The sequence below is a fragment of the Myripristis murdjan genome, chromosome 18 (assembly GCF_902150065.1).
Source record: "Myripristis murdjan chromosome 18, fMyrMur1.1, whole genome shotgun sequence".
NCBI lineage: Eukaryota > Metazoa > Chordata > Actinopteri > Holocentriformes > Holocentridae > Myripristis > Myripristis murdjan.
Window position 1 is genome coordinate 16,387,612 of NC_043997.1, and position 24,449 is coordinate 16,412,060.

Sequence of the window (24,449 nt, forward strand, 5' to 3'; positions counted from 1 at the left end):
CTCAATACCTAAAACAACAAAGTGACAGAAAATTCCATACACAAACAAAACTACAGACACTAAATCAACAAGATACACACATGTGCGCACATAGGCACACAGCAACAAACAACAAACAGCCCATTCCCAACAGCATTTATTTGTCTGAGTAAATTACTGATTACAGCAAACATTAGCCTCTCGCCTCCTTGTTTTCTCGCGCCTCTTTCTCATCTGTTGCTCCCTGATGGCGCTGCCACCTCCCCTTCCTTCTTGAGGCTCGCAGCAGGAAGTTGCCGCTGAGGAGCCCTGTGGTCAGGTGACCTTCCTTAGGTTCTCCGGCTCCCGCATAAATATTTGATTTCTGTCATTCATTGATCCATGCTTGTTTGTGACCCGGGCTTGTGGATGCGCAGAAGATGGCTAAGCCTGACGTAAATAATGCATGACAATGCAGTGTGTGATCAGCAGAGGCCTGTGAGTCACATTATTCCACTGGCATTTACATTGGGCTTTTGAGTAATCAGTGGCAGGGCAGATGCCAGCGGAAAAGCCCACGAAGCGTAGGTGCCTGTCAGTGCCTGAGATCAGGTTTAAGTCAGAGCACCTGGTTGTATTATGTCTGTGCATGTGTGTGTGTGTGTGTGTGTGTGTATGTGTGGATAGGTTATGCGTAACATTTTGTGTGCATTACATGATTGATATTCTGTGATAAAGCCCTTTAGCACATCCATAACAAATGCTGGATTGGATAAGACGGTAAGTATTCCCCTTGAGTGTGCACTGCTTGTCTATGGCATATAACCATTGATTATACACAATCATGCCACTGCAACAGATATTTATTTTTTACAGCAGTGCATGTGTAAGGGCATTTTACACCTAGTATGGTGTGATCACGTCTTCGTTTGTTTTGTTTGTTCAAACCACAGTGGAAAAACTTACTTTTTTTTATTTTTATAATTGGTTCATCAAGTTTCATATGGCCAATTAAAAGTAAACCAAGGCTGGAAAACAAAAGTCACATGCCCTCGCAAGTAGCTTGTTTATTGGACAGAGTCTTGGCAACCTGTCGTCCCACACGGTTAGTTACTGGCAGTGGAGGGAAATCAAAACAAATCCAATTCCAGCTTCTGTAAATTTAGCAAATTTAGAGTAACACACTTTTTTGCCATATTTGACCTTCTGTGGTGTTAAAACCAGTTAAAAGCACATGCAGTTTTCCATCAGATATCAATATACGTATAGTTCCTTCTCAACATTATGCATTTTGGGGTAGTTTCCTGTGGATGGTTTGGGTTACATTCTCATTCCTGGAAAGCTCACACAGAGGAGAACTGAGACCCAGATTTTTAGGCAGCCTTTGTGCATTTTCAATTGGTCTTGAGGTGGTTATTTCCCCCCTGAGCATTAGACATCATTTAAATGTTGCGTCTATGCTTTAGCTCTCATTTAGCCCAGCTTCTTTTTGACTACGCACAGCCGAGCTTTAGACCCTGTGATAAAGAAACTGTTACACATTAAAGTGAGGTGCACACACAGCTGTTAATATCAAGCAAATCCACCAGCGAAGCTCATAAGGTAATGCTTTACGCTTTTTCGTCATATATCTCAGAGGACATACTCTTAGAAATGTACTTCCACTTTCATTTTTAAACTCTATGTAACTGAGTTTTTGCCTGGGCATACTGTATATAGCCATTTAGATGTTGTAATCACCATAGAACTGTTCAATGGGGTGCACACTGCAGTTTGAATGAAACTGCCCCCTAAATGGAGTAAACACTCCAAATTGTGGAGTATTTGGTGTTATTGGTATAATTGTGTATTTTGAACCCTGCAGCAGTTTCCCCCCTTTGTTCAAGTTATTTCGGCTAATGGGAACTCAGCAATTATAAGAGCAGGTTTACATACAGTATCAGTCCCGCAGCAATTCATTTAGAGCGAAAATGTGACTCCACTGTGATCTGGTTCAGCTACAGGAGGCACTTCATCATGGAATAACCAATCTAGAAATTACGGGTTATACTGTTTCTCCATGTTGATTTACACCCACATTGTTTCTATTATTAAATTATGATTTGCTTGAAAATTTGATATGCAACAAAGTCAACTGCTTGAAACCAAAGCAAACTAACTATAGGTTTGAAAAGTGTCTGTGTGTTTCTGCAGCATTAGGCTCACCTCTGCGGCAGGTACACCCACACATACCCTGTCCACAGCAGGGGTCTTCTTCCCAGGGTATACCTGCAGGGAGCAGACAATGAAATTAATCAACGAGCCAGCCAGCGAAACAGAGAGACAGAAAGAGAGAGAGAGAAAGACGGAGAGAGAGAGGAAGAAATAGCAGGTGGGAGGGAGGAAGGGAAGGGCAGAGAGCAGACAGTGAGAAAGATAGCAGAGAGGAAGGCATGAGAAAATATGTAACGATAGACCAGAGCAGCAGGGAGGAGATGAGGTAGAAGGAGCCGGCGGAGAAAGCGAGCAAGAGAGAGGGAGAGAAAGGGAGAAAAACCAATTTTAACAGGAAGGGATAATTTGCAAAATTTAGGGGAGGCAGGCAGGACGAGGTAAAAAGAAAGAAAGATACTTGCATACTGTATGAAGGAGAAAGAGGGCATGGGCATATTAGTATTTCTGGCTTTCTTTGTATTCATGAGGAAAGTTGTCTGCACTTTGAATACATTGGTGACCTCAATAGGGTTCAGCACAGTCACAAATTCCCAATTTGTTGTGTGCTTTGGACACCAACTAACCACAGCTGCAATTACTTACAGCTTACGCTTATCTTTTCAGGAATAATACGACCCCAATACTTATTACGAAGTGAGGTGACATTGCTAAGTAAGCCTGATGCTTCACTGTAAAAGTGTACTTTCAGAACACAATAAAACACGGTACAAGTGGATAAAAAATAAAAAAAAGAAAGAAAGAAAAAGTCAGAAAACTAGAGTGCAACATCTCGCATTCTGATTGTGAGTCAGCCTCCTGCCAAGATCATGTAGCAAAACTGGAAATGAGAATGTGGCTGCGGTTTTTCCACTTCGCACTTCAAAACTTTCAATGCTGTATCCATATCCTCCCCCGCTGACCGGCCCCAGCCTTCGAAATTTGCATTCGATTCTACATTGTCTGGAAATCTCAGCAGAGCGGGTGGAGAAAAAAAAAATCCTTTAGAGTCAGAAGATTTGTTAATGTAGAGAAAATACACCTGGCAAACATTCAGCAACACCAGCTTCTTAGTGTGCGAGATGTTTTCCTACATCCAACACCGTGTTAGAGTAAGATATTGTTTCAAAGTGGTTTCAAAGGAACACTGATTTCTTCTCTTACATGAAAAGCTAGACAAGGTCCTTGTTGTTGTTGAGTGTGACAGTTAAGATCTCATTTAGCATTCAAAAGCAAGGACAGCACTGTGCTCCTTTGAGGAATGGAAGAAAGTGACAACTGTTGGCTGTTTTTAAGGTTTTTAAAGTTAAAAGTACACTTCTTGGTCACAGCTGTGTCTGTGCATTTATGCATGTTTGTGTATATATGCATGGCTGGCACGTCCTATAGGCAGATCAGAGACCAAGCACTGCAGTTAGGGCTCTTACTCCCCGTCAGCAGCCTCAGTCACTCAAAGAAATCAGTTTTAAAAGATTGTGTAATGGAGAGCATATTGCTGTATGGAAAGAAAAAGCACATCCACAAGAAATAGACATGACAGATCAACGTTTACGTCACTGTGGGTCACAGTGCAGCCATAAACAAGGTATGGGTAGATGTTGTGAAGACGCTCCTTCTCACAACAAGACTATTGCGGGAAACATCAGTGAATTCACTTTCATCATGTGGAGCGTGGAAAGATGTTTATGTGGTGCTTCTTCACTATAGACGTGATGGACCACACCAGTCAGCAAATTCTCAGGGTCCTCAAACTGTCAATCATCATGAAGCAATGTGCAGCAATTACATCTTAAGATGATGAAACACACTATCTGTCAGGTGGTGATGACAGAGAAACAAAAAAGAAAAAAAAAAGTGCATGCAAGCACAAATTAAAGTTCTTTTATTGTTCTAAGGAGTCCAATGATGTATAAAGTGATAGTGTTCTTATAGCATGACTTTCTGCAACAAAACTTTGTTGCCACTATGCAGATCTATGCTTAGGGCCTCCAAAAAGCATGGGACACTGAAATGCGACTAGATACGAAAATTGCTATTTGATGTTGCTACAGCAGGAAGAATATATTTCCTGTATGAAGTCCTAAACTAAATATCCATCATTTGAAAGAAAAGAAAACGGATCATACCTCAAAAAATAACCCCAGACATTTAGGTCACACCACAGGGTATGACTGAAGTTCAGCCAGTCAACTCAGGTAATGAGTGGGAACATTTTGATTGAGTACAGTGGATTTTATTTTGTTGTGAATGCTCTTACAGTATCACTCCCTGTGATGTATAATTAAAGCAGGCAAAAGTGAGAGCAGGGAGAGATCAATGCAACACCACATGTGGAACAGTGGCAGCCGGTCTGAGAGCAGCTGATCTGAAGCTTCAAGACATCTGTCTGAACTACAGTAGTGTGCAGGCTTTTCTTCATTTTGTAGCTTTCTCATGAGAAGTGCTTAGAAATTAATCATACCTATAAAAATAGACCCATCTGTGCTTTTGAAGCACTGACTGCTTAACTTCTACAAGATGACGGGGTTTGACACGATGACACAATCTGGCTAAATTTTGGGGGGGGCTAGTGTTGCTTTCACATTTCATAAAGAAGTAAATGAGGGAGGAAACACGTCAGCAAAGTGGCATGATTCAAGCAGACTCCCTAGGCTACTTAAAAGTTAGTTCGAAGTCTCAGTCAAATTCTGAATGCTGCCAGGCATATGTGAATTTAGTGATGCCACTTCAAGCCTAGCAAACAATGACAATGCATTCATTACACAGTTGGCACACTGAAAGTGTTTGTTGCATGGGCTGCGGAGAGTCCTGATGTTTTTTTCAATGCCATTTGGCAGCGGCACTGCTTATCAACCTGGATTACACATACTACTTTTTACTGATAATGTGCACTGCTAACACTACATCAAAGCAGCAATACATGTAGAGAGGAAGGCAATTAAAGGATAATTCCCTCCTGACTTCAGCACCATAACAGCTGCCATGATAAGCAGGGCAACTTTTAATCAGATGAGACAGTTTGAGAGGATGTGACAGCGGTGGCTGTGCAAACCACAAACATTCACTGCAGCAAGATGCAGAATCACTACAAGTCTTGGCTTGTAGACTGTTTGGTCTTGAGGACTGTTCCCATTTGGGCTGTCCATACTAAAAATCACTCACAGTACCAGTGTGATGGTAAGGTTTCAAATTGATTTTTTTTTATATATATATTGGTACAGGATAGACAAAAAATAATACCAGTAAACCAGGGTGAATCTTTTTCATAGCAAGGGTGATAACAATTTTCATTGAAAAGGCTGTTAACAAGTAAAGAAAATAGAAAATAAATTAATTAATTAATAAATGAGTAAAGTGAAGTAACGTGTATCCAAATGGATAACAGCAATTTTCTATTTTGCTACAAATACATATTTTCTTGGAAACAGAAGTGGGTAGTGCAGTGGGTTCTAGAGAACGTAAAGGAAGGCCATAAATGACCCTTGGGCCTGAGGTTCCCGACCCAAGCTATAAACAAATCAATCATCAAAAATAAGTAATGTGTAATATGTAAGGTAATATGTAATCTGACCAACAGCATGCTGGCACTCAAAGCTCCCTGGTCCGCTAAAATCAAACAGCTGTCACAGGCTTCCATAAAACTTCTCTATCTGTCGAATTACTGAGTGATTGGAAGGTTAAACTGACAGCACTGGGCTTTAAAAATGCTAACAGACAGACACACTGCCATTACAGTCTCCATCGATTACAGCGCCGACGCTAACACAGCAGGTAAGTGGAGACGAGCAGGTGGGTTACGCAGCAAAGCGTTCCTGTGTAGAGGAGCAGGAAAAGGAAGGGGAGGAGCAGGAATGCGACACATGATTGATGGTGTGTCGATCGCTTCAGAGGCATGCCTAGATTTATGACTGTGGTGCACGGCCACTGAAGCCACGCGCTCATTGATCAATTTGTTAGCTGCACCCCTACTGGATGGGGCACAGCTGTGGTGGGAGTTAATGTGGGCGCTGCAGGAGGTATCCTCCTGGCTTGTGCTGTAGAGCTGCTGTTTTTGCATGGTGATGGGCCTCTGTGCACTGCAAAAAAATCCCCATCTCAAAGTAATTTGGTCTCATATTCAGTGTTAAAATCTTGTTTTTGCTGAAATCAAGTGAAAAAATCGGCCAGTGGCATGAGATAATCCAACTTGTATCCAGTGCAGTTTCACTTGTTTCAGGCAAGAAGGGAACAAGTGTGTTGAAACACGTCAGAATAAGGCAGATTAGCTCATTAGCATCAAGAAAATGATGTTTGATTCAAGAAAAGTCTGGAAACAAATTGATCACCATTGTAAACAACTGGGATTATCTCATTTGACAGACCTTATTTGTTTAAAGAAAAAAAAAAGATTTTAAAACTGAATAGGAGGCTAAATGACTTGACATTACTTTTTTGCAGTTTGTCTCTTCATATATATTATACACATATATTGCCAGCTGTGAGGTTATTCAGCAACAACAGCTGAGCTGCTTGGCAACACTAGAAAAACTCAGCCAACTCTAATGCATCACTTAACCTTGTTGGAGCACTGAATTTGTTAGTAATGCAGCACTTTTTTTTATTTAACTGTACAGTTTTTTTGGTTACTTAGTTAATCTCTGTAAGTCTGAGCCAGAGTTCAAGTTATGTGGGAGCTGGAGGGAACTGAGCTCCAGTAGGGAGGGGTTTGCATGGTTTACATGTTGGCATGGTGCGAAGATTGCGTTAACTATGCCTTTTAAGAGCATGCAAACCGCAAACGTTCAAACTCATTTAGAAGAACAAGCCAATATTTGTATCACCCAACATTATCTTAATGATATATTGAACTGAAAATGGTAGTAGCCTATACACTAGCTGCTATGCTGCTGAAAAAAGGTTGCTGCTGCCAACAGGGTCTACAAGCCTGGCCAGTTTAATTGTTTTCCACTAAGAAACAAAAAACAGCTTAAGACAACTGGAATTCAACTGCTAGTATGACTATATTATGACTAGTACAGTATGACCGGCCTATTTCAGGCTACTGAAAATTTGTTGTTGCAATATCACTGACATTTTGGGCAGTTTTGGGTTGTTGTAATCTACTTGATACAACTATTTCAAGTGGTGGGTTGTTGTGTGAAAGTATTGGACCAAGTAATGAGCTGTGAAGTCTCTCAGTCTCTCAGTCTCTCTCTTGCTCATGGAGAGAGCACCTATTAGGCTATTACTTATTTATGTATCTACACCCCTGACGTTAGTTATTTTAAAGGCCCCTACAAAGCTCAGATTACAACTCATCCCCTGGACAGAGCTACAAGCACTGTTGCCACCATTAACACATTTGGCGTGAAACAAACGCCTTCAGGTTCAGCCTCACACTCTCAACAAATCTCATGCCAGTTTAAAATATGGCAAACATTTCAAAACATTTAAAACAGCCCATAGCCAAGACTCTGTCTGAGCAAATTGAGTAGGCTAATCTAAACACACTGACTAGCACACAATTTTTTTTTTTCCTACATGAAGAGATCATATTGGCTCATAGACAGTAAGGACAGATTGTGGATTGGCCCATTTTCTCCCACGGTGCTGCTGTGTTGCGAACACAGACCGAGTTCACATGATGGCTGTTAAAGGTAAGACGCTCCATCCAGAGTCGGCTTGTTACCCCCAGGTGATAAGCTGCTGTTGTTTCAGTTGCTACGCAGTTGCTAGAGCTGTCACCCATATTATAATACAGGATCGTCACTTAATGAAGAGCAAGTTGCTGTGTTCGTTAATGAGTCAATATGGGCTGCGATTTGTTCTGTATTTCTCCACTTAAAGGATGAAAGTGGGAATAACACATTATGAATAATAATGAAACTGGTTTCAATATAAAATGTGACCATGGGGCAAATTTGATAGAAAGCACCCGAGCCAACCACCAGCAGCAGTTCTGTCTCTCTCTCTCTCTCTCTCTCTCTCTCACCCCCCAGTGTGCTTGTTCACGATGTGTGTGAGAGATTTAGCTTTACTGTTATTTCATTTCAGATTTTCGATTTCAATTTTGGCTGGTTTTCAAGGCATGCTCACAGTTTTGGTTTGACTTTTTATTTTTTGAAAATGACTACTTTTAGTTTAGTTTAGTTTCGAATTTCAACGTTGAAAAGTGGGTGTGAATCTTAGCTCTGTGGCACGATAAGTATAAGATTGATTTACAGGTGGATGTCATGAAATTAATGGTTGAAATTGGTTGGTCCATGCCTATGTAAGAAAGTGTCGTAATTAGCTTTAATGGAAGTAAAATAGATTTGAGTAATAGATTTTTTTTGGCATATATCATTAAAGAGATGCACAGTATGAGCAGGGATGTGATATAAAAGGGTTAAAAAGGCATTTTTCATTTCATCTCGACTTTAAAATGTAGAGCAAAGCAATTTTCATCATGTAAATTAGCACTATGGCTTAGCTGTTATAAATCTCAGCAGCTCAGGCAAGACATTTTAATTAGGCTGTTGTACATCAGTGGAAAGTTATGTCATACAAAATAAGGCTGGAAGGCGGAAAGCCAATGTCCACACATTGCAGGAAAATGTCTATGTATCTGTCTGACAACCAATAATCAGGCGTTTGTTGATGTTTAAGTTAAATAAATAATGACTAGTTAAGAATGCATGCACACACCTACAGGCTTTAATTTGAACACCTCACTCTAGCCTGTTGACCAAAGTTGGCAAACCTGGCTACGAGGGAACATTCCAGCACCCTCTCCACATTCTTTCACCTTGTGAGATCTTTCGTAATACATTATCCATCCAACTGTTTTATTCAGCACCAGCCCGTTAATTATACCGGTGGATGTGGCACACATCTGTGTCCGTGAGCGTGGAGTGAAAGATGAAGTGTGGTGAGAGCAGGGAGACAGCGGGGAAGGAGTGTGGAGGGGTAGTGAGACGTCAAAGGGTTGTAAGATCGTCCAGATGTCAGCGTCGAAGCTGCGAACTGGGCCGCTGTGGCGACACTTACTGCCGCCAAGCCCCCGTGGGGGAGGAACATCTGCTGACGGATGAAGTGTTAATCTCGCCGGTGATGAGGCAAGTGCAGTCGCAGCATGCTCGACTTCACTCACAACAAGGAGGGGCTCACCAGAGCTGTACAGCAGCTAAGAGCCCTATCTTCCTGAGTCCTCATGCCCAGTTGCCAGGGGTGTGTGGAGCCACCATTATTTGTATTTGCATTTGTATTTGTTTTGGGGCAAAATAATTCAGATTCCTGCTTATTAAAACCATACCGGTTTAGGAGACCCACTCTAACAACCATGCAATCAAATCAAAAGAAATCTTTTGATTGAAAAGAAATCTTCTGTCTCTCTTGGTGACCAACATCTGAGTGAATTCCAGTCAGTGGAGATTCCCAGCATGCTTTTGGGCAATGGACATTTCCTTAGTCCAGTTTATTGCTGTTTGGCTCATGTTCCCTGTTTAGATCTTTAGTTTGTGTGTGTACTGTCTATCAGGTGGTCTTTGTGTTGTGTTAAATTTAAAGATGGTGTTACATTACTTGTGTACCATGACTGCTATTGTCTATTCTTGTGGTATACCTCCATCTGCTGCACAATTGCACAATGAAAGCAGCCCTATGTGCCCAAAATGTCAGTAGTTTAAACTAAAGCAATTCTCTCTGATTGGTGAACAGAATAGCTGTGTTGTAAATGCATTTCAGTCCTCAAAGTGACAATGAAACAGCATTTTGAGAGTCTCTTGCTTTCAGAATTTGATGTATATCCTGTTGAAACAGGCTGTTGGGCTGGGGCTTAACACACAGGGCTTAACGCAGAGAGAGAGTAAAGAGAGACACTTTTTTCAAAAGTGCAAACCAATGAGTGATCAGGTAGGGGGAGAGGGGCAGTTTTATTTGATGGGAGGGATATCAAAATTAAAAAAATGTGATGTTTTTTGTTTGTTGAAATTTTTGTTCATGCCAACTAGTTCTTCATGAAGTCATCATTCCAGGTAGAATTAGTAATGGGATTTTCATATAAAATGTTTAATTTTTCCTAAAAAATGAGATTTCATATTAAATATTTCTGAATCTATGATAGAACAGGTGAATATTCGGGCATGAAAAAATAAGCTAATAAGTTGAAAAAGTTTTTCTTTTTTAATTCACTGTGAGTTTAAGTGCAAGGCTGCTGTCTGCTTCATTGTCCTTAATCAGCCATTGATTTGCTGCTTGCCCTAATGCGACAATAGCAAAATCAGAGGGATAAATTGAGTGGGAGATAAAATTAGAAGTCATTCTCCTTGTTGACATCAACTATTAATCAATCTGGATACTTCACTATTCAATACAATCAGCGTAACATTTCACCAAGAGCTGGCAACCTATTGTATGATACCTTCGTTAGGTTGTAGATTTTCAGAAGGTCATTGTCAGCCCTGCCTTGATGTACTCGTTCCCGTTCCCGAGCCACATCAATATCCTCTTCCTCCTCAGATAATGAGTTCCCAGAAATAAGCCTGTGAAAGAAAGTCAACCACAGTTGCCATCACACCATTCATTAAAGCTAACACAAACTCGCATGACAAATTATCTCGGTCGTAGTCTCCGCTCAGTGAAACAATCTCTGCAATTTTCACAAATAATAAAGAGCAGCTGAGCTTAGTTTCCATGACGACCCCACTCTCTAAATAAGTAAACATTGGGGCTAAGAGAAATCTGGGTGGTATTTGCCTAACAAAGCTATAGCGCAACAGATGTTATATGGTTAATGAATATTCATTACTAGTTTAGTGGAGAAAAATAGGAAATATTGGTTTATCACCCTGAAACAACATATAACTGTTGGATGGAAATGTCTTGCTTTAACTGAAAACCTGAAGGAAAAAAAAAGGCTCAGTTTGAGTAAAAACCCTGCTGTGCTTGGATTCCCTTGGACTTATTCAAATGCATACATATTGGACCAGCCAAAGCCTGCTTGCATTTTGCATTTTAGGTCTCCAACCTATTAGAAACACTGAAGTAGGGCTGGACAATTTGCACAAAATGAAATATCACAATATCTTTGTATATCACTATTGCAACATCAGTATTGTAGGGATGACTACTGGTGCTTTCATAAGATTTTTACACACAAGATACTTCTAATAAACAGTCAATAATAACATAGATATGATGACGAAGCAGGTAGAGGCAAATAACACATCTATACCAGTCTAATAAGATCGAAACATTGCATGCCTTTGCTGTAATTCAGTCAGTAAAATCTAGAAACACTTATGCCATATCACAATGTTCCAATTGCCAAAATCCTAGATGATATCTAGTGTCATACCAATATTATATTGACATATTTCCCAGCTCTACACTGGCAGTTACAGGTGTCTCTACCTTGGTTTGCAGAAGAACTTATACTGGATGAGGACTGTGATAGCAAACATGACAGCTCCCTCAATGGACATGGCACAAAGGTTTTTTCCCACCATCTCCCAGCTGAGAGGGTCCTTGAAGCGGTCTTCCCCTGATTAAAAGGGTGGGACAGAAGAAACAAACCAAGAAAAAAAACAATAGGAAACATGAATAAATGAACGACTGCATGAGGATGTTCCAAAAATGACAAGAGGAGATATTGCTTTTGCTGTAATTTCTTGTCGGTGTCCAACCCATGTGTATAAGCTCAGAGGACAACACAAAGGGAATGCCGGTTATGCCCTGTTTTTCAATGAAAGTCTGAAACATTTTTGTGAAAATTTATCAGCTGTTTGAAGTGTTTTTTTGTGACTGACACATTCTTTTGTAAAAGCACTCAGTTTAAAACGCCACTTAGCCTCACATAAATCGCGCTGTCACCTTTGTCATCTGAAGAAATAGCTGCCATCCTGTACTTTTCATGTTGAAGCTTTTTTTGGCTAATGAACATGTAAGTAAAACTGTGACAGGCCCTCACTCTAATCATTTTCAATTCGGCTCTTCCTTTCATACACACTCTTTCCTTGCTCTCGCAGCCACTACAACCCTTAAGCCTGAGGGAGGGTAAGACAAGCGAGAAGACGGAAAAACGAAAACGCTTTCAGTCTCATTCTCTGGTAAATAGCCCCTCTCCACACTAGCCCTTTTAAGTTGTGATTGCTTTTCTCTTCCTGCCCTCTGCCACCACTGCAAATTATTCCTCAAACCACTATTTCCTGCTCCATCTCTCCACAGATAAGACTCCTCTTCCTCTTTCATGTGTCTCTTTGCCTCTTGACCCACCCCCCTTCTCCCCCTCCGTCCTCACCTCTTCTCACTCTCTCCTTTCTAAATTTAACAGAGCGTGGTGCTACAGAGGAGGTTTGGGACTGCTGTTACTGGTCAAACATTTTTCTCCCTGGAGGGACTGAAAGCTGTTGTTTCATAATGAAATAGCATAGTGTCACTTTAAGGGAGGGAATGAGGTTTAAGTGTCACTGGAGAGTATAATACTACCAGGAGTTACAGTAGCATGAATTTATGTCCATGCAATGAAGCAGTTGTGTTTGAAGAGCACAATAAGCAATTATACTACACATTACCATGGCAGAAACCACCACAAGTATGTTTATATGAAATGCAGCCCATAATGTTGAATGCTGCCTGAAGCATGGGACCCTCTGTAGTTATAATCCATTCCCAGAGTTGTAATGATATGTCTGAAAGTAAAACTTCATAAAAATGTAATATACTAAGGCATTGTTCTTTCTGTTTCAGTAGGAGTCAAAAACCTTGTTTTCTTTGCAAGAAGCTGAAAAAAAAAAAAAAATCTGCCAATGGCCTGAGGTAATTTCACTTGTTTCCAATGCAGTTGCACAGCTTCATAAAAGTTGCTTTCTAAGTAGTTTGCTTTTTATTTGTATTAGGAGCGAGTGTGTACACCTGAACCCCACTGGTGGAGTTTTTTGAGTCAGGTCATCTCCCTCGGGCCCGAGCTCTGCAGGCTGTTGCGCCCAGGCATGCAAAGCAAAAGTCATGTGACTCATAAGCCCCAACTCCCCATATGGACTGATTAACTGGAGGTCACTGCTGGTCATCTGAACTTTTTGGGGGGCTGGTCAGTTCTGCTGCCAATCCGTTTTGTGTTTGCGTGTATTATTTATGTCTTGCTCTCTTACTAAAACTACTGTTTTGTGTATAAAAATGTCCAAAATCTGGCATATAGCTTTGTTACCACACCAAACACTTTCCACTAAAGTTGGGGGCAAATACTCCAGATGGTGGCACTATAGCAGTGGTCAAAATTTTAAAACATAAAAAAAAAAAATCAAGGACAAATACTGCAGCTCTGACATTTTTTGTATTTTTAAACTTTTGTGCACTAGAATTGTGATGTCCGTCACTAGGTTTCTATTCAAAACCTTTAAACTTAACAGTCTCAGATACTTTGTTGCACAAACATGCACAAAAATTGCTACAGAGCATCCTTAGACCTTCATATGAAACAAAAACTGTATCTCCAGTACAGTACAGAAACTTGTCTGTCAGAATATTTCTATGCAGCCCGGCTCAGGCCTCTATCTTTTTGGTGTTGACCAGATTACAATGGTGAATGGAAAAAAATAGAAAGGGATGTACAAGGTTATCATATCCAAAGATTAAAGGAGGATAAAGAACGGACACGGATTTTGAGACATGTAATGGCCCAAATTACAGAGTTTACATCAGAAATAGTGTAGTTAGAGCATAGTCAGCGTAGTTAAACAAAAACTTCAGAGAGATGTGAGAATCATGAGCTGATTCGCATATGACCCAAAATTTAGATCGCGGCATATAACCTAAGATTCAAAGACTGGACACAGAGAGGCATAACAGCAGTGCGCACAGTTTTCAGGGTTTTCAGGCTTTGAAAGAGAAACATGGCCTTGACAGTCAAGATTTTTTTTAGATGCATACAGTTACAGGGCTACTTAATACAAGAAACAACAAATCATCCTGAGAAAACTTCAAAGGAAGCTAATAGTGTAATTGATGCAATTGTAGATGCCTATGGACAGCGCAGGTCTGAGGTCATCTCTGCTTTCTATAAAAGCCTGATGGAAAGCAGGGGATTCAACACCGTATATTTCAACAAAATGGGAAGAGGAATTAAATATTGTCATCCCCGAGGAAAAATGGTATTAAATGTGTGAGACACAACAGACCTTAACTAATTCACAACAGTTGAGGGAATTTTGCTGGGAGAACTTAACTTGCTTTTTCATTACTCCCTAAAACAAAAGTAGACAACTTGCTGCAAAACAACAATGTTATGTGGTAACATGGAAGCATCTGTTGGGACTGCATAAAGATTATACTGGGACAGTACAAATAAAGTTGTAAGTTATGTCTTGGGATATCAAATACCCAGTACCTGCACCACCATGTACCTTGGTTATGTTCAAGAAAATATATTTGAAAGTGGGCAAAATTGAATACTTAAAGGAGCTGCGAGACCAATTAAAGCAGTGATTGGTTAAAGAAAGCATCGACACTATAAGTTTGTATTATTCTGGTACTCAGCAACTGTTTTGTTTTGGGTTCTATGTTAGTTATATTTTGTTGGAACTATTGTAACTATTCAAAAAAGAAAACAAATCTGGCTGTAAATAATGCTGCACACTATTGGCACTGTACACTGACAGCCACACAATGTTGAATCTTCATGTGAAAAAATTTCAAATTCTTCTTGAAATTTCACAATTCTATATAAAAAATGAATTCCATAAAACATTATGTCTATTGTAATTCTAAACATTTTCAAACATCAATTTCTGTTGTTTTGTTTTGTTTTATGGAACATTTGATCTTAATAAAAATAAACAAAAGACATTTCTATGTTGTTCGATAAAGTGTGGCAAATTCTTTTATCTTGAAAATTTAATTTTTGATACGAGATTGAAATTGTTTTTAATGTTTTATTTTTAATATTTTAACACTGAATGTATCTGATTGTGTATTTTCATGCTGCATTGTGTATATATTGTATATCGACCTCAACATCATTGTAAATGAGGGAAACCTCAATGATCTTCGAGGCTTTAAATAAAGGTTTGATTGATTGATTGATTGATTGATTGAAATCTGCTTTAATATGGATGGACACTGGTTGCCATGCACCCTGTAGGTTGCCTTGGTCATAGTAGGAAGCTGCCTTTATTTACTCATTCTCATACTTACTTTTATTTAAATATACTTACTCATGATTACTTCTACTTATTCATACTTACATATATCTTCTTGCTTGCTTATTTAGATTTGCTTACAAATATTTACTTCTATCATTTACTTATACTGATCTACAGTACTCACTCATTTACTTATTTGACCTTATTCACTTGCATACATTTATTCACTTACATTAGCATAAACTTAGTCATACTTAATTATTTGCTTATGGGCCAGCCTCGTTTATGACTGCTTGCAGTAGTTTGTATTGTCTTTTACTGCTGTTGAATATCATTGTCTTCTTTATTGTGCTGTTATGTGATGGGGAATATGCTTGTTTTTTTAAGCTGGCCTGCACAAAGGAAAATGAGGCTTTTACAAAAATTCAATAAAGAAGATAATTTTCCTTCCTGGTGCATTTCTATGCACCTCCATCATTCCAGCTTTTAGAGGTTCCGCTTTAACAGCTCATCCTCTCTCATTCACAAATTGCAAGCACCACTGTAGTTTCCAATCACAGTTCAGCCTGCGTTTAGCAAACCCATCGAAGGAGGCTGAAATGAAAATATCTCAGCTAATTTCAGTCATTCTGTCTTTGCAGACTGAGCGTGCACAAGCCACCTCCTCCCCATCACCACCAGTGTATAGACTCTGGGGGATCCAGACCCAGCCCTATCCCTACATCTTCATCAATCTCTACATACAGATGTTCTTGATCATAATTAGAGTCTACAGTAACTGCCAAAGTGCTGTTTATTAATAATTAAACTTAATCTTTCATATCCAATTTGATTTCTCATTATTGAACTTTCATTCATGGACAGTAAAGGGTTTCGATTCTATACCAGACTAACTGACTTTTTAAGATGTTTTTTCCTCATAGGGCAAGTTACACTGTAGGTTTCTCTTACCGAAACTGCTGAAGAAGGTGGCCATCGCTTCGTTCCTGGCCATGTCAATGAGCCCTCGACCCAGACAGAAATGTGGGAATATCAGCAACACCTGCTTCATTATGTCGTTGATGTGGGACACATTCTGTTGAGAGAAATTCATGCGTATCAACATATACACACATACACACGCACGGCAAAATACAAATCAGCGGCTTGTGGAAGCTTTGAAGTAAACAGAAGCAAACATATGCACTCTATTTTCAAACCATTCAACATCACAGTGCTGAGAGCCTGAAGGGGGAGTTAGCCTGCGGAGGCACAAATCTGTCGACTAGCCTCGTTGAATCAGCAAGGCCAGAGGCACGAGGGGGTGGGAAGAGAGTTTGTGGCGCTCCGACGCGAGTGTGGGTAATTAACAAACATCCTGCGCTCCACTTTCATGCTGCGCTAGCTGTTGTGGTGTGGGGTGCCAAATGGCACGCCAAGGAAGCATGGTGCAACTCAGTTCATCGAGTTTCTTGATACTGAAATTGAGCAAGCGTGAGGGAATACGCCGATCTGTGAGGGAGAACACATACATATAAACACAAACTGATGGAGCTGTGCTCATGTAAACAGATGTTCATCCTGGCAATTATAGCTAAAGGTAACAGAACACCCAAAGAATGCAAAGACATGACAAAGATGGGAAAAAAGTTCAACCTTGGTGTCTGTCTGCTCTCTTCTTTTCTGATACTGTATACATGAACAAACAGAAAGGTAGACACAAACACAAATCCATACTGCTCCAGCTTTTCACTACATAATAACTTGAGCAGTTTGATTTTGACTGGGCATTTCCTCATTTCTCCTCAATATATCTCTCTACATCACTCCCTCCCTCCTCCCTGAGGCTATTATTGAATGGTCGCCTGCTAAACCACAAATACAATAATTGATTAAATGAACATAAAATGGAAGAGCCTGTCACTCACTAGTTGACTGAGGGCAGAAATAAGGAAGGAAGAAAGACAGGGAGCAAGGAAGGGGTGAGAGTGAGTGAGGGAGAGGAATAGAGAGAGGATATAATATTGCCACTTCTGGCTCGGTATGGCGTTCAAAAGCAAGTTCATGCATAATGCATACTGCTTCATCGCAGCATAGTCTTCAAAGCTCTTGCATACATGGTGTGAGACTATAAATTCATCATTTCCCTTTTTGGTAGACTCAGGGCAAAGAGGAGGTGGGGCGGGGGTGGCAGCGGTGCTTGGGGGTGCATTTCTTAAAGCTGTGTGCAAGATTTACAGATGACGCCCCTTATTGTCACGGAATTTATTCACGGATACGTGGAATTGCTCTCTGATTTACTAGTTTCACAGAGTGAGCTCTCAATTGGCGTTTGGGAATTAGTGCATGCAGCCTCATGAGGCTGTCAGCCTAAAAACCCAAATGCCTAATTTAAAGATGTTTTTGTCAAATATGTTTACTGGATGTCTACTACTGTCACATGTTTACTGGATGCCTATTAAGTTTGCATAATTTATGTTCTTGCTTCTTTATCCGCACTTTCATATCATGGATGAGGAGGCAAGGCGGGATCTGGTCAGAGAAATGACAGCTATGGGCTTTACATCTTCATATAGCTACAGCTACTGCTTCAAATTCATGCCAAAATGTTGTGTAAATACATTAAATGTCAGGCTCTTTGGCTCAACCCCATCCTGGAAAGTCTTAAATTAACTTAAAGACTGAGGCAAAGCAATTAGGAAATCTTGATGTCTGAAGTGGAAGGACCTAGTCATTTAATGTTAATGCACAAATGATTTCACACACGCACTTCCAGGGCAGGGGTTAGAGTGTAATCTATGTTAATCTTTTCTCTTTGTAAGAAAGCATGATGTTGGAGATCAAAAGTGGATATGCATACGTGAGACGTGAGATATTTCTGCCATGTGAGGAGGTGGTAACTGGCCTAGTTTCTCTCAGGCAAACATGAGAGCATGATGAAAAGGCCTCATTGATCATGATGTCAAAGCAAACCTTCAGATGTCCGGCAGTGAGTTCAACAATAATTCATCACTGCCTTCATCTGCGTTTACATGCTGCCTTGAAGACTTAAGGGTGCACAGATCTTCTATTGCAATTAATAACTAAGCCTAAGTTCCACCATCAGTAGGGGTATGTGATTCTGTGGAGCCCGCCTGCAGGGTCACATGGTAGAAAAAATATAACCATGGGCAAATCTGTCCTATTACAAATCTGTACCCTTGGATTTGTAATTTGTACCTTCAGACTTACAGATCCAGGCCCTCAGATTGCAGCTGAAGGATGGTAAGCACAGTACATGCACTTACGAATACAAAGCACAATAACAACAACACCTTAGCAGCAAATATTGTTGCAGAAAAAATTTGTTGTTGATATATTTTAAAGTGTATTGTAAAAGAGGGAAACCTCAACTGTCTTCCGAGAATACATAAAGGTTTCAATTTCATGTATGAAATTTAGATAAACTGGATTTGTCTGGCTGATTCTGCATTACCAGCTGACTTTGAATTGTGCAACTCATATATGGCCGATTCTCTTTGCAAAGTAAGGTTATAAGATCATATGGTGGTGATCTGTTGGTAAAACGTACAAATCCGAGTGTATGGGTTCATGATTCATAGGTACGGTTTATCGATCTGTGCATACTATGGAGCTCCCTACTACTAAGCTCTCAGATTTCAAGGTCAGATCCGTGGGCATCAACTCATAATTTGTGGATGTATGATATGAATCCGAGAGCGGAGATTTCTGACTCGAGAATACAGATTTATACATGGCTCTTTTTTTTCTCCAGCTGACCCCAGAGGGGCTCATAGAGCACAGACTTGTGCATGGATTTATTTTTCTACTAAGTGACCCTGGGGGAGGTCTGTAGATACAGTGTAGGATCATTTGGAAAACAAATGAACACAATTCAAACAAAACAGACATAAAGGATCATGCTAACAAAACACTGCATATTAAGCTTCATTGTCTCCATAACAAACTGTATAGTCTCTCTCATCCTTCAAATATCCAGCAGAGAAGAGCAATTCTTCAAGTTCAAGCCTCCACCGAAGTAGAGGGACTCAAATAAATAAATAAATAAAGTTAGTGACCTTGTCTGAATGAGTCCCGTCTGTCATGGAGAAGAATGTGAAGAAACAGAGACCCTAATTTGAGATCAATACATGAAATAACGCATCTTCTCTTGACTGGGTGTTCATCAAGGAGATCTAAGAGGCTCTTAGGGGGGATGATGAAATGCTTGACAATTTTCCCCTGTAACTTTTGTGCTATACGCCCATAAATCATTTTCAAATGGTTGTGAAAGGGCTATAGTTTTCACGGCTCTTGTCTGACCCATATCGTTTCTTGCTCCTATTCCCAAAGCACCACCTTTATTCACACCACTGGGAATCACAATGAGAGAAGAGGTGCAGGAAAATATGGCTCAAACGTTCAAAACTTCTCTGGTGAAAATGCCAACGTTCAGCTAATTCTGGAATGTGTTTTTTTTTTTTTTTTTTTTTAACCAGGTCAGTTTGTAGTGTGGCTGTCTCACCATGCTTGGCACAGGACTAATGATGCTGGAAAAAGGTAGTGGCTTACTCTGAAGGAAAACTAGCCCACAGTCCTTACTAACCTGAATGACTCTCCCCAACACAGTTGCATCTATACCTGGATATGTAATCCAATGAGAGTGAAATTTAGCATGATTTCTCTTTTAAAAGGATCTATACCTATATCTACATCTATATCTCTATATCTATATAGATCTCTCTCTCTCTCATATATATATACACACACACACACACACACACACACACACACACACACACACACACACACACACACAAATATACATATACATATATATCAAAAGATGGAGCTTGATACCTACAAGACATTTTGTCTATGAAGTTTTTGCTGCTCTGTTCACACAAGCACTCCGGTTGCACTACAGGGGGCTGGCAGTACCTTGCCAAACTATCACAACTCCACCTTTATCCTGGCTGATCTATAGGTGCCTGCGGTTTTGTCTGAGTGGCACGTGGTGGAGGTATTGACTTAGACACTGCTTCATGCATACAAGGCAGGCTGGGATTGATGCAATCCACAGGGAGCGGGACAGTCCTGAGGGGAAGAAAATCTCCCATTGGTCTCAAGACAAAACTGGGGCATGGAGTCTGCACACTGCAAGTGTGCTTTCTCACTCCTTTACTTTTTTTTATTTTCTCTCTTGGAAAAATGGTGCTATGCCCAAAAGGGATCTAGATTCACCCTGTGCTTGAAAACACATAACAGAGTAGAGCCTGTAGCTTTGCTTTTGAGCAACTCTGTTAAACTATAGTCAGAGCGCAGGAGTCGAAAATGCTGAGACGAAGGTTTGAAAATGAAGAAGTCACAAATGGAGCAGTGTGGATTTAAATGTCAGATGTAGGCTGTACCCCTTCTGCCTAACTGGGGCACACAGGGGCATAGTCTTATCTACCCTAGCCATTTTGTGCAGAGTCTGTTTCCAGTTATCTGGGTAGAACAGGGGGCACAGGGAAACCTGACACATTTCAAAGGAACAGTTCACCCAAAATACAAAAAAGGCTCCTGCTTACCTTAGTGCAATCTATCCATCCAGATAGTTTCTGTGCGATTTCTGTGTCTGTCTCCATTCACACAAATACAGTGAGCCTGGATGGGTATTTTTGTAGAGCTTAGACTGTCAAACATTTACACATGAAAAACTCAACAGCAACAGCTCTTTCGAAAAACAATGACATGAATACCCAGCGTAATCCAGAGCCCTCGAGGGTGCGGCATTTTGAACTATTTCCTGCTGAAGAACACCGGCAAACTATATATATCCTCTATTCTAATTCGTGGGGGTGAATAGAGCTGTAAAGAGCTGTTGCTGCTAAGTTTTTCACATATACATTTTTGATAGTTTGAGCTCCTCAAATGAATATCCATCCAGCCCCATTGCAATGAGGTGAAGGGAGACAGGGACAATTGCAGCAGACCGGACACCTCACCAAATCAAACATAATCTATCTGGATTAATAGATAGATCATAGGGAAATATATATGTATATATATTTTTGATTCTGGTTGAGCTGTTCCTTTAACATTTCAACCTGGTGTTTATTTGCCTGGCTTTATAGACTGTGTGCTTGATGGTTCCCTTATCAGCAGTGAAATCACTTGGGATCAGTAGAATTAATATCGACCTCTATACCTGTCATCTCTCAAGTGACCCTGAGGGAAACATGACCTTCTTAGTATACTCACCAATGCCTTGGACAAGATAAGTGTGCAGTAACATCACTCATGCAAACTGGCAATGAGTGGCATACTGTCCATTAACATATTGCCAGTGGCCTCCTTAATGAAAAATATGATTTACTAACATTGTATCAATAAAACAGCATATTTAGGGAGAACACAATGGCAAACATGACTTCCTTTGAAAGGAGAAGTGCCAGCTGAAGAAAACAAATCGATGATGAATGTTGGCGATAATGAAATCACCATGCAAATGAGACTGCCTCGATACGAGAAAAGAAACATTCCCGTCCCAATGCGGAGCTGTGCCAGAGGAAACATCAAATCAAAGGCGGGCATGTTCGACGGACGGAGTGTGCGACGGCAAAGTCTTTGAGACCACATTATGCTCCATCTGAAGTGTCGGATCAGAGCTGTGGGAGACATTCTGATGAGGCATCAGATGTACCAGCAGCTTGTCGGAGAGTGAAATGCCGCTGTGTGACTGTTGACAAGGAATGACTGATCAGTGGATGTGAGCCTAAAAATATGGAGTGATAAACCCAAATGTGGGGGTTGTTATGCTAATCATACAAATAACAATTAACTCTGCAAGTTAATTCAGACATAAAATACTTAGTTAGCGAACAAAAGTTAAAAAAAAAGAAAAGAAAAGAAAAGTACAACATGTTCCCAATCATTTATACTGCACCTACAAGTAAATGAGCTGTTACTGAAAATTGTGCATGTTATCCAGATTTTATATTCAGGCTAGGCCAATTTATGTTTCAAATGAAATGTGATTTAAATAATCAAGTCGAACATACAATGAGTGACAGTCAACAGCTTACTCTTTTTGTCTCTGAACCCAGCTCACCATTTTTTATTTAGCTCTTTTTTTTTTTGGTGTCTTTGTCTTTTGATTCCCCTGGGACCTGAAGCAGCTTGCAGTTAAAATGAACACTTGCTGAAAGATGGATGAGAAAAGTTCTCCGAAGACCCAATTCTCACCAAACGATTAAACATTAAAGAGAATAGGGAAAATAACACCTTTTAAAAATCCTTGAGAGGGTAAGAGAAATATATTAAAAGTTATTCCGAGTGGATGTACACAACACCCACGCGTGTTAGGTTGTCTGGGCTTGGAAAACGCAGGGCCTTTATCTAGGATTCAAGTCAATTAGCCATCTACTGCTCTTAGCTTCACCTCCAACTATCAATTTGATGTGTGATTCTGCTGTTTCTCAGTAACTGTTTCACTATCGGTGTGCAATATTACACATGTATAAGTGTGTGCTGGTCGTCTGCCTCTGTCCATCCACTGTAGAATATATGTATGCACTTGTGTCTTCATGTGTTTGTGTGTGTGTGTGTGTGTGTGTGTGTGTGTGTGTGTGTATGTGTGTGTCCACCACTTACATCATCATCAAAGAGCTCCATGACAAAGGTGGCCACGCTGCCGTTAATGCCGATGAAGAGGTTGATGCAAGTTAGCACCACGTAGGCTGTGCTGGGAACACTGAAGATGAAAGAAGCGGGGTACATCATCGGGGTGATGGACCACCTAGAGAGAAAAAGACACTGTCATTCAGACAGAACGGGCAAACAACGGTCATCGGAGGGTCAGCACAACACAAACACACTCAGTGCCAAAGTGGAAAATAAATAACTTTATCATTCACTTTAGATGGTGCAGTCTGTGTCATTTTATCCACCAAGAACATAATTTATTCACTATCCTTCAAAAGTATCATTATTACTTGCATTTAATCACTCTGCGAGATTAAATGTAACATTTATCATCGGTGTTGTGTGGGCTGAGACTTTTTTTATCTTCACTGACATGTGAAGAAATCCCAAAAAAAAAAAAAAAAAAAAAAAGTCATCATTCATTAATAAAAATAGAAAAAAAGGAAAAAGGGGGATTATTTGTTATTCAAAGTGCCACCTTGATCTCAACCCTATGATTCATTTGCTTTGTAAACGTAGCCTTCTTTCAGTTTCCTTTTTGTCCTTTAGGGCAGTTTCACGTATTGCACCTTTATTTTCATGAACCAAAGCGAAGATGCAGAAAGTAGCACAAGCTAACAGTACATACTTTATGACCCTAACCAAGCATATTGTGTGACCAGAGACGATAGTGCAGGAGACACGCGGTTCAAAAAGGGGAAATACATTATCAGTAGGTGTGGTGAGGGCTGGTCACAAGTCATGACCAATAAATTAATCAGCTCTACTTATTTCTATGAAAAGCAGTGACTGTCATCTTTGTAATGGAGAGTGTAGGCACCCCATATGAATATATAGCATCCCATATATGTCACCAAAGGCAGGTGATGTCCCTTTAAGGTGAATTCATGTTTCTGGAGAGGGTAAAAGGCCGGTCACTATATCTTCCGTGCATAATAATGTCATATTTTAGAAGCCAATGATTCACACAAGAGTAATGCAGCAACAACAAACTTTGTACAATAACACTTCTTTCCAATATTCTGCCGGTTGCTTGTAGTTTTGTTTTCCTCGAATGATTTTCCTTAAATGAAAAGACAGCATTCACTTTGTCGGATTTGGCTACATTTAAATGCGTGCAACAATGCCACAATTGGTACTTTGTAAATATTTTGAGTAAATCAATAGTCCGTTTGAGACATTCACATGATTGTATAAACTGACAATCCCCGTTGCAATCCAGAGCAAAAGAACCTATTATTTTGATTTCCAAAGAGAACTGTGGAAATTAGAGTTCTTAAAACACAAACACGCATGCACACACACAAAACACACATACACACACACACACACACACACACACACACACACACACTTACACATACAGACTTATTTCCTGTCTTGCCACTATCAAATTAAGCCCAAAGAATTACAGTCACGGTTCTGCTCAACAGACACCATGCTGTTTTTCGCAGCTATAGGGTTTTCTGTATTGCAATTAAAAACACCAGGCTTCACGCATCCCTTTTTTGAAAGACCTATTGGAAAGGAGATGGC

At 40.1% G+C, this 24,449-nt stretch overlaps 1 protein-coding gene across 1 annotated transcript in view; it reads right to left on the reverse strand.

The window, feature by feature from the left end:
• Nucleotides 1-24,449, reverse strand: part of LOC115376791 (phospholipid-transporting ATPase ABCA1) — a 185,306-nt gene that overhangs the window by 33,334 nt on the left and 127,523 nt on the right. Inside the window, exons 40-44 of the mRNA XM_030076559.1 lie at nt 22,863-23,007; nt 16,197-16,320; nt 11,521-11,650; nt 10,529-10,649; nt 2,164-2,226 (exon numbers count right to left, since the gene is read on the reverse strand). Coding sequence (XP_029932419.1) covers nt 2,164-2,226; nt 10,529-10,649; nt 11,521-11,650; nt 16,197-16,320; nt 22,863-23,007 — 583 coding nt within the window. The remainder of the gene's footprint in view (nt 1-2,163; nt 2,227-10,528; nt 10,650-11,520; nt 11,651-16,196; nt 16,321-22,862; nt 23,008-24,449) is intronic.